The following is a 15,698-nucleotide window of genomic DNA, read 5'->3' as shown; positions in this document are numbered from 1 at the left end:
GTTGAGGTCAAGAGTTGAACTTCTTTAGGGAAACAGGTGTAAAGAATGTAATTATGAAAAGATGAGGAGAGTTAAGCCCTTTTAGAAGTTGTGATAAAAAACACTGCAGGAATGTGGTTCTAATATTGATGTTATAGCTAGTGGTTCCTCTGTTGGAGGATAATAGCCTGAGAGGCCTAGACTTGTGTCCCATATAGCTCCCTATTCCCTATATAGTGCACTACTTTTGATGAGGGCTCCTGAGTGGCGCAGTGGTCTAAGGTACTGCATCTCAGTGCAAGAGGATTCACTGCAGTCCCTGGTTTGATACCAGGCTGCATCACATCCGGCTGTGATTGGGAGTCCCATAGTGCGGCGCCCAGCGTCGTCTGGGTTTGGCCGGTGTAGGCCATCATTGTAAATAAGAATTTGTCTTAACTGACTTGCCTAGTTAAATAAAGGTGAAAAAAAAAAAAAAGGGCACATAGGGCTCTGGTCAAAAGCAGTGCACTAAATAGGGAATAGGGTACTATTTGGGACGTATCCCTATTATATTCTGATGTTGTCTTGGATAGGGAATAGGGTACTATTTGGGAGGCATCCCTATTCTATTCTGATGTAGTCTTGGAAACTATTGACTTGTACCACCAACATATCCCTACATGGAAACATAGGCAAGAATACCCCAAGAATTTATATTTTCTCAAAAACAACTTAAAATATCCACAGCTGAATAATTCTAAAACCAGTGAATGATGAAACATGTACCCTCACTTATTCCCTCAGGAGGTGAAGGACAATGTTAGAGGTTTGTTCACATTAAAAGCCAAAACCATACTCACCCCACACTCATCTACACTCACCCACTCACAAAACAAGCCCATAAAGTTTGCTCCTTGGTCTGTGGTCTTGGCCAAATCCTAAAAAGAAACTCCAAGATGGCTGAAGCATCCACCTGATGGCTCAAAACTGAACCTTTCAACAGACTAGACATGAGTACACATTCTAATCAGGTACCAGTGTGCAATATGGTTTCCCCTATCAGGCTCTGCAGATAGGACAGCTAGCTCATACTTTGATATTCCCCATGACTGGTATAGAAGGTCACAATTAAAACCGGTAGGGTACTCTGAAGTATTCTTTATCATTACCTTGTGTTTGCAGCCACAGGGAAGTGACATTTATTTAATAAAAATAAGAGATATTTTAATGTAACCGGAAACAGATATCAGGAAGTTATTTATTAAAGCTATGTCTTCAGTCCGGTAATGTATCCTGTGTATACAGGACGTGATAAATACTATCCCTAGTATCCCTCTATTTTACAATATGCCACATTAGGAATGTGGCTTGCGTCCAGAATGGCACGCTATTCCCTATATAGTGCACTACTTTTGACCAGAGCTCTATGGGCCCTGGTGAAAAGTAATGCACTAAATATGGAATAGGGTGCTATTTTGGGACACAGCTTTGGAGGAAGGATGCTGTTATGGAAGATTGGCTGTGATCTCGCTGCCTGCATTGTGATAGCTCACACCAGAGGTTAAAGGGGGTTGCCACTGGAGACAAGAAGTGGGAGTTACCCGGGCGCCGGAACAGGGTCAATACACTGTTGCTTCATTTCAATGACACGTGATGTCACCATTCGCAAAGTTTCTCATTCAGGCCAGATGGTTTACAACAACATTAAATAAAATAAAATTATATAGCCCATTTGTGTCTGGCTGGCCAGACCTAGCTATCCGGCAGGCCTGACCTACAGTACCTATCTGGTCGGCCGGATCTATCATGAGATTATAGATTTGTTTGGTCAAACTCGCTGACAGTATGGTGGAAAGCCAAGTATGCTTTTAGGGGTGAATTCTAACTTCTGTTTACGTCAAATTTTCACTTGGTCTCCCATAGATTTCAATGCACGACTAAATTAAATTTAGGATTTCGCCCCTTAGATTCCTACCAGGAGGTAAACTGACTTTGTAATTGAAGTTTTTTTAGAGATAGAGAATGGACACAAAGGAGAGTTAAAGTGAGCTGAGGCCTTTTGTGTTTGACAACCCATGCAGTGTTCTGTGAGTATATGGACTGTGTTTAGCTTGAGCTCTTTGACAGCGCTGCTCTGGCAAACATTAGAGCAGAGAGAGAGACGAGGGGCCTGAAAGAGGGAGCCAGGAGGGCTGTGGGCCCAGAGCCACGCAACACACACACAAAAGTAAATGACAGTAATACACAAACACAGAACCACTCCAGAAACCAACAGAGATCAATATGGTAGGCACCGTCTGTGTCCCAAATGGCACCGTATTCCCTATATAGTGTACGACTTTTCACCAAAGCCTGTAGGGCTCTGGTCAAAAGTAGTGCAGTATATAGGAAATACGGTGCCATTTGGGACACAATCACAGACCCCATTTGTCCAGTCTCTCTCTATGTATATTCCTCTATGGTCCTCACTCAGCTATGCAGGACCTCAGATTGCAAACAAACAACATATGGAGTGCATTTTAATACCAGAAGCACAGTGTGCCAGATATGTAAAACAAACACAGTGATTTTTTCAGATGCCTTCAGTTCTTTGTCAGACAAGCTTTCCAAACAGATTGAAGCATTTTTATTTGCCCCCTAACTTTCTGTCTCCAGCTCTGGAGCCCAGGAATCTACAAACTGGAATGCTCATTTGAACACAGAACAATAAACAAGTCAGTGGTTTGAGGTCCAAGCAAAAGGCCTCTGTCTCATGTTTATTCTGCTAAAGCTATGCGAATTGCTTGCAGATAACAGAAAGTGAAGAGTTGGATTGAGAAGCCTCAGTTCAGGTCTTTCCATTTGAGACACTGTGCTTGATCAGGTGTTTTGATTAGCTGACTCAAAGGAGTTGAGTCCTTGTGTGTTAAGCGACTGTTACATTCACTTAACAAATGGCAGTGAAGTGGTGGTCACCACATGGGACAAGCAGCAGCACTTGGAGAACTGACGATTTTCATTTATACATCAGTCTGTTACCAGATTGAGCCATTGGCCTCCAGATAATAAGACACCTTGAATAAAAGGCAGTGGTACAAAACAGCGTATCTAAAATCATATTATTGTGATGTATTTCATTAAACCTAATCTCTCTGTCTTTTTCATTCTCTCCCCTCCCTCCCTCGCTCTCTCCCCCTCCCTCACTCACTTCTGAATTTTTTCTTCTCGCCCCCTCCTGCGTGTCTCTCCCCTTCTCTGTCTGTCTTTCTCTCTCCCTTTCTCCCCCACCCCTCTCCTTCTCTCTCACTTCCCTCCCTCTCCCCCTCTCCCCCTCACCTCCCTATCCAGGTGATACAGCTGGGCGACAGCAGCCCCTGAAGCCCCAACCCCCACCCTCAGAGAACAGCAGTGCGGCCCACAGTATTGGCAGCACACAAAGCACGCCCTGTTCAAGCAGCAGTACAGCATAGCCCAGAGGCCAGGCCAAGGCCATTGGAAAGGAGCCCGACGGGGAGCCCCCTACCCCCCTACAGGGCYACAGGAAGGGCTACACGGGTCACAGGGAACTGGGTTTGTTGACACTTGTTTCCCCTCTGGATGAAAGGAATTATTTTGGGATGCTTTGTGAAAACAAAGAAGAAGGATGATTTATTAAAGAAGAAAATAAGAATAAAAGGATAAAAAAAGGATTTTGTAAAATACTAAAAAACAATAACACCCGTTAATGTCCCTGGTTAATTCAATTTATTTCAACACAAGTCATTAAGGCTGTGTGACAGAAATGCTGTACTACAAGGACTGGTCTGAGAGCGAAACAGTACTAGGGTTGTTCCACCAATTCGGTGCCTTTTGAGAAGTGTAACTTGGTCCAAAAAAACGTTGATTTCACCTCATTTTAACATTCTGTCATAAAGAGCACATGTTCAACATCATAAAACACACATTTTCTAATCTCAAGAGGTTAAATAAAATWAMAAATATTAGTACATTAGTAAAGGGTTGACGATTTCATCTTAAATTAGGCATAAATTCCCTTCCTTGACAAGGGGGAATGGAAGCTTGTTGTGTGCAACAGGGAGTGACAATTGAATACAAAATATTGAAATTGTCAAAACATTTCTAGACTCTCTATCTATCTATCTATAACAGGATTGACGTGTTATGCTCGACCCGCTTAGTTTTCCACCACAAAACACCAAAAATATCCAAAAGGAGTAGAACCAGSTCACCTGTTTTTCACTATGATTTGGTTATTAGATGTTCAATGTTTCTTTTGAAAAAAATATTTTAAAAGGAATAGTTTTACCATATTACTACGAGAGTTGAGTTCACGTAACAGGGTTGACCATAAAATGAGGGACAGACGTACAGTACCAGTCAAAAGTTTTGACACACCTACTCATTCAAGGATTTTTCTTTATTTTGACTATTTTCTACATTGTAGAATACTAGTGAAGACATCAAAACTTTGAAATAAAACTCATGGAATCATGCAGTAACCAAAAAAGTGTTAAACAAATAAAAATGTATTTTTATATTTGAGGTTCTTCAAAGTAGCCACTCTTTACCTTGATGGCGGTTTTGCAGTTTTGCCTTGATGGCAGTTTTTGGCATTCTCTCAACCAGCTTCAATTAACAGGTGTGCCTTGTTAATTTGTGGAATTTCTTTCCTTCTTAATGTGTTTGAGACAATCAGTTGTGTTGTGACAAGGTACAGAAGATAGCCCTATTTGGTAAAAGACCAAGTCCATATTATGGCAAGAACAGTTCAAAAAAGCAAAGAGAAAGACAAAAGTCAGTCTTTGCGGAAAGACAATGCGGAAAATCTCAAGAACTTTGAAAGTTTCTTCAAGTGCAGTTGCAAAAATCATCAAGCGCTATTATGAAACTGGCTCTCTTGAGGGCCGCCACAGGAAATGAAGACCCAGAGTTACCCTGCTGCAGAGGATACGTTCATTAGAGTTACCAGCCTCAGAAATTGCAGCCCAAATAAATGCTAGTAACAGACAGAAGTAACAGACACATCTCAACATCAATTGTTCAGTGGAGACTGCATGAATCAGGCCTTCTTGGTCAAATTGCTACAAAGAAACCACTACTAAAGGACACAAATAAGAATAAGAGACTTTCTTGGGCCAAGAAACACGAGCAATGGACATTAAACTGGTGGAAATCTGTCTTTTAATCTGAGGAGTCCCAATTTTTWATTTTTGGTTCCAATCGCCATGTCTTTGTGAGATGCAGAGTAGGTGAACGGATGATCTCCACTTGTGTAGTTCCCACCAGGAAGCATTGGGGAGGAAGGGTGATGGTGTGAGGATGCTTTGCTGGTTAAACTGTCAATGATTTATTTAGAATTGAAGGCAAACTTAACCAGCATGGCTACCACAGCATTCTGCAGCGATACTCCATTCCATCTGGTTTGCGGTTAGTGGGACTATCATTCGTTTTTCAACAGGACACTGACCCAGCACACCTCCAGGCTGTGTGAGGGCTATTTGACCAAGAAAGAGATTGATGGAGTGCTGCATGAGATGACCTGGCCTCCACAATCATACGACCTCAACCCAGTTGAGATGGTTTGGGATTAGTTGTACCGAAGTGTTTAACACTTTTTTGGTTACAACATGATTCCATATGTGTTATTTCTCAGTTTTGATGTCTTCACTATTGTTCTACAATGTAGAAAATAGTAAAAATAAATAAAAAACATTGAATGAGTAGGTGTGTCCAAACTTTTGACTGGTACTGTATATGAATCCTTAATCACCTGAAATATATAATAATCTGTAGAAATGAGTTTATCAAAGCAAYAAAATAACTAGGGCTTTACAATGATGGTGAAAAGTTAGAGAAATGTTGGGGTTAAGTTGGTTAAAATCTTCCTAGAAGTGACACGAGTTGACAGAGGGACATGTCAAAATGCTAATCTTTATTCATTTTAGTTGTTTTATTCAAACTAAAAAGCTTATTTATTGAATTCTGCATGTGGTCTATATTAAAGGGCAGTTCATTAAATATAACAGGCTTTTACAATTCTATATTGGTGTATAATTTCTACTTAAAATATCAAAGGGATGCAAATGGMACTCATTTCGTGGAACGACCCTCTAATACCCAGAACGGCAACAAGGCCTCACATCTATAGAGCACTAGAACTGTAGCTACGGGCAAAAAATAACTGTTAGTGAAATACCAGCCTTTTATTTATTTTTATACAAATGCTGCTTTTTTCTGCAACCACATCAGATCATTTTCTTTGGACCGGAAATGGTCTAGTTTATGCTGTAAACAAGCTAGTGTACACCAATAGCAATGGAGACAGTAAAGCTGCCTGTCTGCAAACAACATCTGTGAGTGTTAGCAGGACTAGTCAAATGAACAACATGACTGTCAAATGGACTGCCTGTTATCTCCTATCCACATTATATGTACACTGAACAAAAATATAAATGCAACATGCAACAATTTCAAAGATTTTACTGAGTTACAGTTCATATAAGGAAATCAGTCAATTTAAATAAATGCATTAGGCAGTAGTCTATGGATTTCACATGACTGGGAATACAGATATGCATCTGTTGGAAACAGATACCTTAAAAAAATATATCACAAAACCAGTCAGTATCTGGTGAGACCACCATTTGCCTCATGCAGTGCGACGCATCTCCTCGCATAGAGTTTATCAGGCTGTTGATTGTGGCCTATGAAATGTTGTCCCACTCCTGTGCTGTGCGAAGTTGCTGGATATTGGCAGGAACTGAAACACGCTGTCGTACACGTTGATCCAGAGCATCCCAAACATGTTCAGTGGGTGACATGTCTTTTGAGTATGCAGTCCATGGAAGAACTGGGACATTTTCAGCTTCCAGGATTTTTGTACAGATCCTTGCGACATGGGGCCGTGCATCATCATGCTGCAACATGAGGTGATGGGGATGGATAGATGGCACGACAATGGGCCTCAGGATCTCGTCACGCGATCTCTGTGCATTCAAATTGSCATCGTTAAAATCCAATTGTGTTTTGTTGTCYGTAACTTATGCCTGCCCATACCACAACCTCACCACCACCATGGAGCACTCTGTTCACAGCGTTGACGTCAGCAAACCGCTTGCCCACACGACGCCATACATGCTGTCTGCCATCTGCCCGATACAATTGAAACCGGGAATAATCCGTGAAGAGCACATACCTCCAGCATGCCAGTGGCCATTGAAGGTGAGCATTTGCCCACTGATGTCAGTTACGACGCCGAAGTGCAGTCAGGTCAAGACCCTGGTGAGGATGATGATCACGCAGATGAGCTTCCCTCAGACAGCTTCTGACAGTTTGTGCCAAAGTTCTTTGGTTGTGCAAACCAACAGTTTCCTCAGCTGTCCAAGTGGCTGGTCTCAGACGATCCCGCAGGTGAAGAAGCCTGATGTGGAGGTCATGGGTTGGCGTGGTTACATGTGGTCTGCGGCTGTGAGGCCGGTTGGACGTATTGCCAAATTCTCTAACGATGTTGGAGGTGGCTTATGGTAGAGAAATGAACATGAAATGATCTGGCAACAGCTCTGGTGGACATTCCTGCAGTGAGCATGCCAATTGCACGCTCCCTTAAAACTTGACACATCTGTGGCATTGTGTTGTGTGAAAAAACTGCCCATTTTAGTGGCCTTTTATTGTCCCCAGCACAAGGTGCACCTGTGTAATGATCATGCAGCTTAATCAGCTTCTTGATATGCCACAGCTGTCAGATGGATGGATTATCTTGGCAAATAATACATGCTCACTAACAGGGATAAACGCATTTTTGCACAACATTTGAGAGAAATAAGCTTTTTGTGACTGAACATTTCTGGGATCTTTTATTTCAGTTCATGAAACATGGGACCAACACTTTACATGTTGCATTTATATTTTTGTTCAGTATAGAGATGCTACCTCCTATCCTCATGCTATTTACAGTAGATAGGAGATGGTCAAATCAACCAGTTGAATCGGAGAGCAAAACCAGATACAGTGAAGCATCCCATCATGTGCTATTAATCACTTGGAATGTGAAGGGACTTAATAACCAAGCAGAGGTGTAAATATATAGATAGCTAGATGCCAAGACAAATGTTAAAGACAAAAGTAATGTGAACAATCACTTGATGATAACCCTGTTTGTAAGCCAGCTAGTTTTGCATGCTATCGGTTATAGTAGCACTTTGGAAACTCATCTGTCTAAACTTACTGTTGTTACAAAATTGTTAATTAAGTATCAATGGTGTTTTTGTTGATATTGAGTGATGTATGCTTTGTAATCCTTAGTCTCACATTTGATTGGTGTTACACAGCTTGGCATTAGGCATTATGGGTTCTCTTTTACTATATACAAATAGTATTGTAAAGCTATGTATATTTTTGTGAATATTGTAAATGATCTAAAATGTTATAAGGCGAAAGTCAAAATATAATGTGCAAGGTTGGTGCATTAGAAGCATTCTAAATATCATGTTGTTCAATAAGACATTGTTAAGTGGCTACATTTGGCCAGTATTCCCAAATATATTATAATGTTTGTATCCACTGTGAGGAAACTAAAATGCTGCAGTGTTGGATCATAAATATACAGTATCGTTAAAAGTGAACTTGGGGCACAGTAATTGGGCATTACATTTAAAACTCAAAACAATGTGCCTTTCTATCTGGGTCCGACACCACTAGAACTTCGGCTGTTTGTATTCTGATTGTACATAATAATATTGTACACAATTTCATACCAAAATGTGTATCTTTTGTGAACCTGATATGGTTGAGATTGTGTTATGAAAATATAAGCCAAAATAGTCATTGGCTTATTATGCAGTAGATTTGACCCAGATGATCAAGTGTATTTTCTATATGTAATAAATATATTGCCAATCTTACTCACCAGAGCTCTTGCATCAAAATGAAATAGTTAAAGGCCCAGTGCAGTCAAAAACGTGATTGTCCTGTGTTTATATATATTTCCACACTATGAGGTTGGAACAATACTGTGAAATTGTGAAAATGATGATAATGCCCTTTTAGTGTAAGAACTGTTTGAAAAGACCGCCTGAAATTTCAGCCTGTTTTGGTGGGATGGAGTTTTGTCCTGCCTGGTGACATCCCCAGGCAGTAAATTAGTTAATAGACCAATAAGAAAGAGTTCCAAACCTCTCAGCCAATAACAGCTAGTTTTCAGTTTTTCCCTCTCAACTCAGACCACTCCCAGACAGTCAAAATGATTGGTTGAGAAATTGCTCTTTGCTAAGAAGCTATTTTTGTTTCTTTTTGGCCATTTTACGTTAAAACAATCACAGTAAGGTACTTAACTGTTACCCAGAAATTATTTGATATTGAGATAGAAACAGCTGCACTGGACCTTAAACATTGCCATATACTGGCTCCATCCTGGAATCCTAATGGTGTACAAACATTCTACTACTTATTAATGAACTCATCCTGATTATTTGTGATCTCAAGTAAAACATTTATTGTTTCTCTCTGTGTATATAGACATATGGGCACTTAGATGTACTGTATATAATGCATGTTAGCAATGAGTACATTCATTGTGAGTGACAAACAACTGTGTTGAGTTGTATTGTGTTGCTTCAGTTGTAATATCATGTGCCATGCAAAGCTAATGCAAAGTAATGCAAAGCCAAAAGAGTCTCACCGTCATAGAATCCATGAATGTTCTTTGGTGTGTCTTTACTTTTTGTGTTTGGGGGGTTTGAATAGAAGTACATGTTTTTTTTAATAGGAGGAAAGGGATGTTTTTTGGAAGGAAAACATGTTTGGAAGAGAAATAGAAAACCCAATACATTAGGAAAATTGACATTAGACCCTACTTATGTGTAATGTATTTTAAGTGTTGCTTGCTGCAGATCCTGATAGAGAAGGTATGTTATATCAAAGCTTTGAGTCTTAGTTGTATGTTAACATGTATATATGTCTCCGCAGAGGTAAACAGAGTATAAATATATATTTTAAAGTATTTACCTAGAGCCAATCTATTGTTGACTCTTTGAGTACTGTGAATTTTTTGTTTTGTGTTCTTTCTATTTTTTTGCAAATGTGCATATATTACTTTATGTATTTCTGTTTCTATAAATGATGTAAAAATATTAGCAATTTTATTCATATGTGATGTGTTAATTAAAGAAAAATCTCTCACTTAATGTTGAAGTTGGTTCAATTGACTACCTTAAAATGATACTGTTTATACAGAGTTTTTCCTATGTAAACATAGAGACAATTAGATACCATATAGCTTTACAAAAGTAATATATTGTATACCCRTATCTTAAAAATAAATACAATTGTGACATTATTGATAACATACAGTGACTTCGGAAAGTATTCAGACCTCTTGACCTTTTCCACATTTTGTTATGTTAGAACCTTATTCTAAAATGGACAAAATATTTTTTTCCCCCTCATCAATCTACACACAATACCCCATAATGACAAAGCAAAAACATTTAAAAAGAAATAAATGATTTAAATATCACATTTTGTCACGCCCTGACCTTAGAGAGCCTTTTTATGTCTCTATTTGGTTTGGTCAGGGTGTGATTTGGGGTGGCATTCTATGTTTTGTTTTCTATGATTTTGTGTTTCTATGTTTTGGCCGGGTATGGTTCTCAATCAGGGACAGCTGTCTATCGCTGTCTCTGATTGGGAACTATACTTAGGTAGCCCCTTTTCCCTCCTTTGGTTGTGGGAAGTTATCTTTGTTAGTGGCACTAATGCCCTGTTAAGCTTCACGGTCGTTTCTTTGTTTTCTTGTTTTGTTGGCGACATTCTAATAAATGCACCTTGGTCTCCTTCCGACGACGGCCATGACAGAACTACACACCACAAAAGGACCAAGCAGCGTGCGCCAACCTGGAGGACGAGCTGGACCGGGGAGGAGAGAATGGCAGGGGACAAGACCCGGTCACGGAAGCCCGAGAGGCAGCTCCCAAAATATTTTTTTTTTGTGGGGGGGTGGCACACGGGGAGATTGGTGGAGTCGGAGTTTAGACCTGAGCCAACTCCCCGTGCTTACCGTGGGGAGCATGTGACTGGTCAGGCACCRTGTTATGGGGTGATACGCACGGTGTCTCGAATGARCATTCACAGGCCTGTGTGCTCTGTACCAGCGTCCCGCATTTCCCGGGTGGAAGTGGGCTTCCAGCCAGAACGGGTAGTGCCAGCTCTGCGCTCGAGACCTCCAGTGCGCCTCCAYGGCYYAGTGTATCCGGTGCCAGCGCCAAGAACCAAGCCTCCAGTATGTGTCCCCAGCCTGGTGAGTCCTGTGCCTGCTGCCAGAACCAGGCCTCCTGTATGTCTCCCCAGCCTGGTGAGCCCTGTGGCAGCTCCACGTACCAGACTGCCCATACGTCTCCTCACTCCAGTGATGATCCATGGCAAGAAGCCTCCAGTRATGATCCATGGCAMGAAGMCKCCWGTGATGATCCATGGCAMGAAGCCTCCAGTGATGATCCATGGCAAGAAGCCTCCAGTGATGATCCATGGCAAGAAGCCTCCAGTGATGATCCATGGCAAGAAGCCTCCAGTGATGATCCATGGCACGAAGCCTCCAGTGAGGAGTCATGGCACGAAGCCTCCCACAACAGCCTCCAGTCCGGAGCCTCCAGCGACTGCCTCCAGTCCGGAGCCTCCAGCGACGTTCTCCAGTCCGGAGCCTCCAGCGACGTCCTCCAGTCCGGAGCCTCCAGCGACGTTCTCCTGTCCGGGGCCCGCAGCGAGGGTGCCCAGTCCGGGGCCCGCAGCGAGGGTCCCCAGTCCGGGGTTTGGTGATGAGGGTCCCCGCACCAGAGGTGCCACCAAAGTGGGGTGAGCCAGTGGTGGAGTGGGGTCTGCGTCCCGCACCTGAGCCGCCACCGCAGATAGATGCCCACCCAGACCCTCCCCTATAGGTTCAGGTTTTGCGGCCCGGAGTCCGCACCTTTGGGGGCGGGTACTGTCACGCCCTGACCTTAGAGCCTTTTTATGTCTCTATTTGGTTTGGTCAGGGTGTGATTTGGGGTGGGCATTCTATGTTTTGTCTTCTATGATTTTGTGTTTCTATGTTTTGGCCRGGTATGGTTCTCAATCAGGGACAGCTGTCTATTGTTGTCTCTGATTGGGAACCATACTTAGGTAGCCCTTTTTCCCATCTTTGGTTGTGGGAAGTTATCTTTGTTAGTGGCACTAATGCCCTGTTAAGCTTCACGTGGTTTCTTTGTTTTGTTGGCGACATTCTAATAAAAATAAAATGTACGCTGACCACGCTGCACCTTGGTCTCCTTCCGACGACGGCCGTGACACATTTACATAAGTATTCAGACACTTTACTCAGTACTTTCTTGAAGCTCCTTTGGCAGTGATTACAGCCTTGAATCTTCTTGGGTATGACGCTACAAGCTTGGTACACCTGTATTTGGGGAGTTTCCCCATTCTTCTCTGAAGATCCTCTCAAGATGGAGAGCGTTGCTGCACAGCTATTTCCAGGTCTCTCCAGAGATTTTTGATTGGGTTCAAGTCCGGGCTCTGGCTGGGTCACTCAATGACATTCAGAGACTTGTCCCAAAGCCACTCCTGCATTGTCTTGGCTGTTTGCTTAGGGTCATTGTCCTGTTAGAAGGCAAACCTTTGCCCCAGTCCGAGGTCCTGAGCRCTCTGTAGCAGGTTTTCATCAAGGATCTCTCTGTACTTTGTTCCGTTCATCTTTGCCTCGATCCTGACTGGTCTCCCAGTCCCTGCCGCTGAAAAACATCCCCACAGCATGATGCTGCCACCACCATGCTTCACCGTAGGGATGGTGCCAGGTTTCCTCCAGATGTGACGCTTGGCATTCATTCCAAAGAGTTCAATCTTGGTTTCATCAGACCAGAGAATTTTGTTTCTCATGGTCTGAGTCCTTTAGGTGCTTTCTGGCAAACTCCYAGCGGGCTGTCTTGTGCCTTTTACTGAGGAGTGGCTTCCATCTGGCCACTCTATAATAAAGTCCTCATTGGTGGAGTGCTGCAGAGATGGTTGTCCTTCTGGAAGGTTCTCCCATCTCCACAGAGAAACTCTGGTGCTCTGTCAAAGTGACCATTGGGCTCTTGGTCACCTCCCTGACCAAGGCCTTTCTCCCCCGATTGCTCAGTTTGGCTGGGCGGCCAGCTCTAGGAAGGGTCTTGAAGGTTCCAAACTTCTTCCATTTAAGATTGATGGAGGCCACTGTGTTCTTGGGGACCTTCAATGCTGCAGAAATGTTTTGGTACCCTTCCCCAAATTTCTGCCTTGACACAATCCTGTCTCGGAGCTCTACGGACAATTACTTTGACCTCATGGCTTGGTTTTTGCACTGTCAACGGTGGGACCTTTATATAGACAGGTGTGTGCCTTTCCAAATCATGTCCAATCAATTGAATTTTCCACAGGTGGACTCCAATCAAGTTGTAGAAACATCTCAACCATGATCAATGGAAACAGGATGCACCTGAACTCAATTTTGAGTTTCATAGCAAAGGTTCTGAATAATTATGTAGATAAGGTATTTCTGTTTTCGTTTTTTTATTGATTTGCAAGAAAAAAATACTTTTTGCTTTGTCAATATGGAGTATTGTGTGTAGATTGATGAGGAAATGTTTTTATTTAATCAAATTTACAATAAGGCTGTAACATAGCAAAATGTGGAATAAGGGAAGGGGTCTGAATACTATACGAATGCACTGTAAGTAAGCAAGACTGAATTGTTATAAACACAATGGAATGGTAGTACAACATAGTACTTCATTGTATTTTACATGAATCAAAAGAAAGGTTTTTCTGTATTGTCTGTTCCTCACATTTTCAGATGTCATATTACAGGTTTAGTTGTATTCATACTCTCTGAACACTGTTCTTATTCAATGTCTTGTTCTGTGATGGTGCCAGACACATTTTTCCTTTTTTGTTTGAGCTATATTGTGAGTTCTCTGTGAAAGGTTGCTTTCTCTAGTGCAGTGGTTCCCAAACTTGTTATACCCGTTCAACTTCCAGTTACGTACCCCCTCTAGCACCAGGGTCAGTGCACTCTCAAATGTTGTTTTTTGCCATCATTGTAAGTCTACGATACATTTATTAAACATAAGAATGAGTGAGTTTTTGTCACAACCTGGCTCGTGGGAAGTGACAAAGAGTTCTTATAGGTCCAGGGCATAAATAATGATATAATAATAATCAATAATTTTCCTTTTATTTAGCCATCTTACATATAAAACCTTATTTGTTCATCAAAAATGGTGAATAACTCACCACAGGGTAATGAGAAGGGTGTGCTTGAAAGGATGCACATAACTCTACAATGTTGGGCTGTATTGGAGAGAGTCTGTCTTAAATAATTTTCCACACACAGTCTGTGTCTGTATTTAGTTGTCATGCTAGGGAGGGCTGAGAATCCACTCTCACATAGGTACGTGGTTGCAAAGGTTATCAGTGTCTTAACAGCGTGATCTGCCAAGGCAAGAAACTCTGAGCGCAGCCCTATCCAGAAATCTGGCAGTTTCTTCTGATTTAAATTCAATTTTCACAGAACCACTTGTTGCAATTACGATGAGGCTCTTGTTCAGATATCGGTAAGTGGACTGGAGGCAGGGCATGAAAGGGATAACAAATCCAGTTGTTTGTGTCGTGCGTTTCGGGAGAGGAACTGCGTAGTTGCGCACCCAGCTCACTCAGGTGCTTCGCTATATCACATTTGACATTGTCCATAAGCTTGAGTTCATTTGCACACAAAAATCATACAATGATGGAAAGACCTGTGTGTTGTCCTTGTTATTGGAGACAGAAAAGCGCTCCAACTTCTTAATCATAGCCTCAAATTTGTCCCGCACATTGAATATAGTTGCGGAGAGTCCCTGCAATCCTAGACTCAGATCATTCAGGTGAGAAAAAACATCACCCAGATAGGCCAGTCGTGTGAGAAACTAGCCATCATGCAAGCGGTCACACAAGTGAAATTTATGGTCAGTAAAGAAAACTAAGCTCGTCTCTCAATTCAAAAAAACGTGTCAATACTTTGCCCCTTGATAAACAGCGCACTTCTGTATGTTGTAAAAACATTACATGGTCGCTGCCCATATCATTGAATAATGCAGAAAATACACGAGAGTTCAGGGGACTTGCTTAAACAAAGTTAACCATTTTCACTGTAGTGTCTAAAACGTATTTCAGGCTGTCAGGCATTCCATTGGCAGCAAGAGCCTCTCGGTGGATGCTGCAGTGTACCCAAGTGGCGTCGAGAGCAACTGCTTGCACGCACGTTACCACTCCACTATGTCTCCCTGTCATGGCATTTTCGCCAAAGTCCATTTGATGTCACAAAGCTGTCCAGTACTTTAAAAATATTATCTCATGTTGTCCTGGTTTCCAGAAGAGGATGTCTTCCTTAACTGACCCCCCATAAATGTAACGGATATGTACCAGGAGCTGTGCCAGGCCTGCCATGTCTGTTGACTCATCCAGCTGTAAYGCATATAATTCACTGGCTTGTATGCGAAGCAGTAATTGTTTCAAAACGTCTGCCTTGTCACTGAGCGCGAACCACTGCTTTTAACCAGGGCAAGGTGACCGGAAGCATGACCGAATACAAACAGTGTAGCTATTCTCTCCGCAAGGCAATCAAACAGGCTAAGTCCCAGTACAGAGACAAAATCGAGTCGCAATTCAACAGCTCAGACACAAGAGGTATGTGGCAGGGTCTACAGTCAATCACGGATTACAAAAAGAAAACCAGCCCC

At 42.1% G+C, this 15,698-nt stretch overlaps 2 protein-coding genes across 2 annotated transcripts in view; both read left to right on the top strand.

Moving 5' to 3' along the window:
- Positions 1-10,121, top strand: part of LOC111976166 (transforming growth factor beta receptor type 3-like) — a 163,733-nt gene extending 153,612 nt beyond the window's left edge. The window contains exon 17 of the mRNA XM_024004930.2: positions 3,289-10,121. Coding sequence (XP_023860698.1) covers positions 3,289-3,410 — 122 coding nt within the window. The 3' untranslated portion in view covers positions 3,411-10,121. The remainder of the gene's footprint in view (positions 1-3,288) is intronic.
- LOC139028911 (fibril-forming collagen alpha chain-like) overlaps positions 6,837-15,698 on the top strand; it is a 55,780-nt gene continuing 46,918 nt past the window's right edge. The window contains exons 1-3 of the mRNA XM_070447420.1: positions 6,837-6,928; positions 11,088-11,233; positions 11,343-11,462. Coding sequence (XP_070303521.1) covers positions 6,837-6,928; positions 11,088-11,233; positions 11,343-11,462 — 358 coding nt within the window. The remainder of the gene's footprint in view (positions 6,929-11,087; positions 11,234-11,342; positions 11,463-15,698) is intronic.

This window comes from Salvelinus sp. IW2-2015, linkage group LG16, assembly GCF_002910315.2.
Source record: "Salvelinus sp. IW2-2015 linkage group LG16, ASM291031v2, whole genome shotgun sequence".
Taxonomy (NCBI): Eukaryota; Metazoa; Chordata; class Actinopteri; order Salmoniformes; family Salmonidae; genus Salvelinus; species Salvelinus sp. IW2-2015.
The sequence above is the reverse complement of the archived record's forward strand: the minus strand, read 5'-3'. Positions and strand labels throughout refer to the sequence as shown.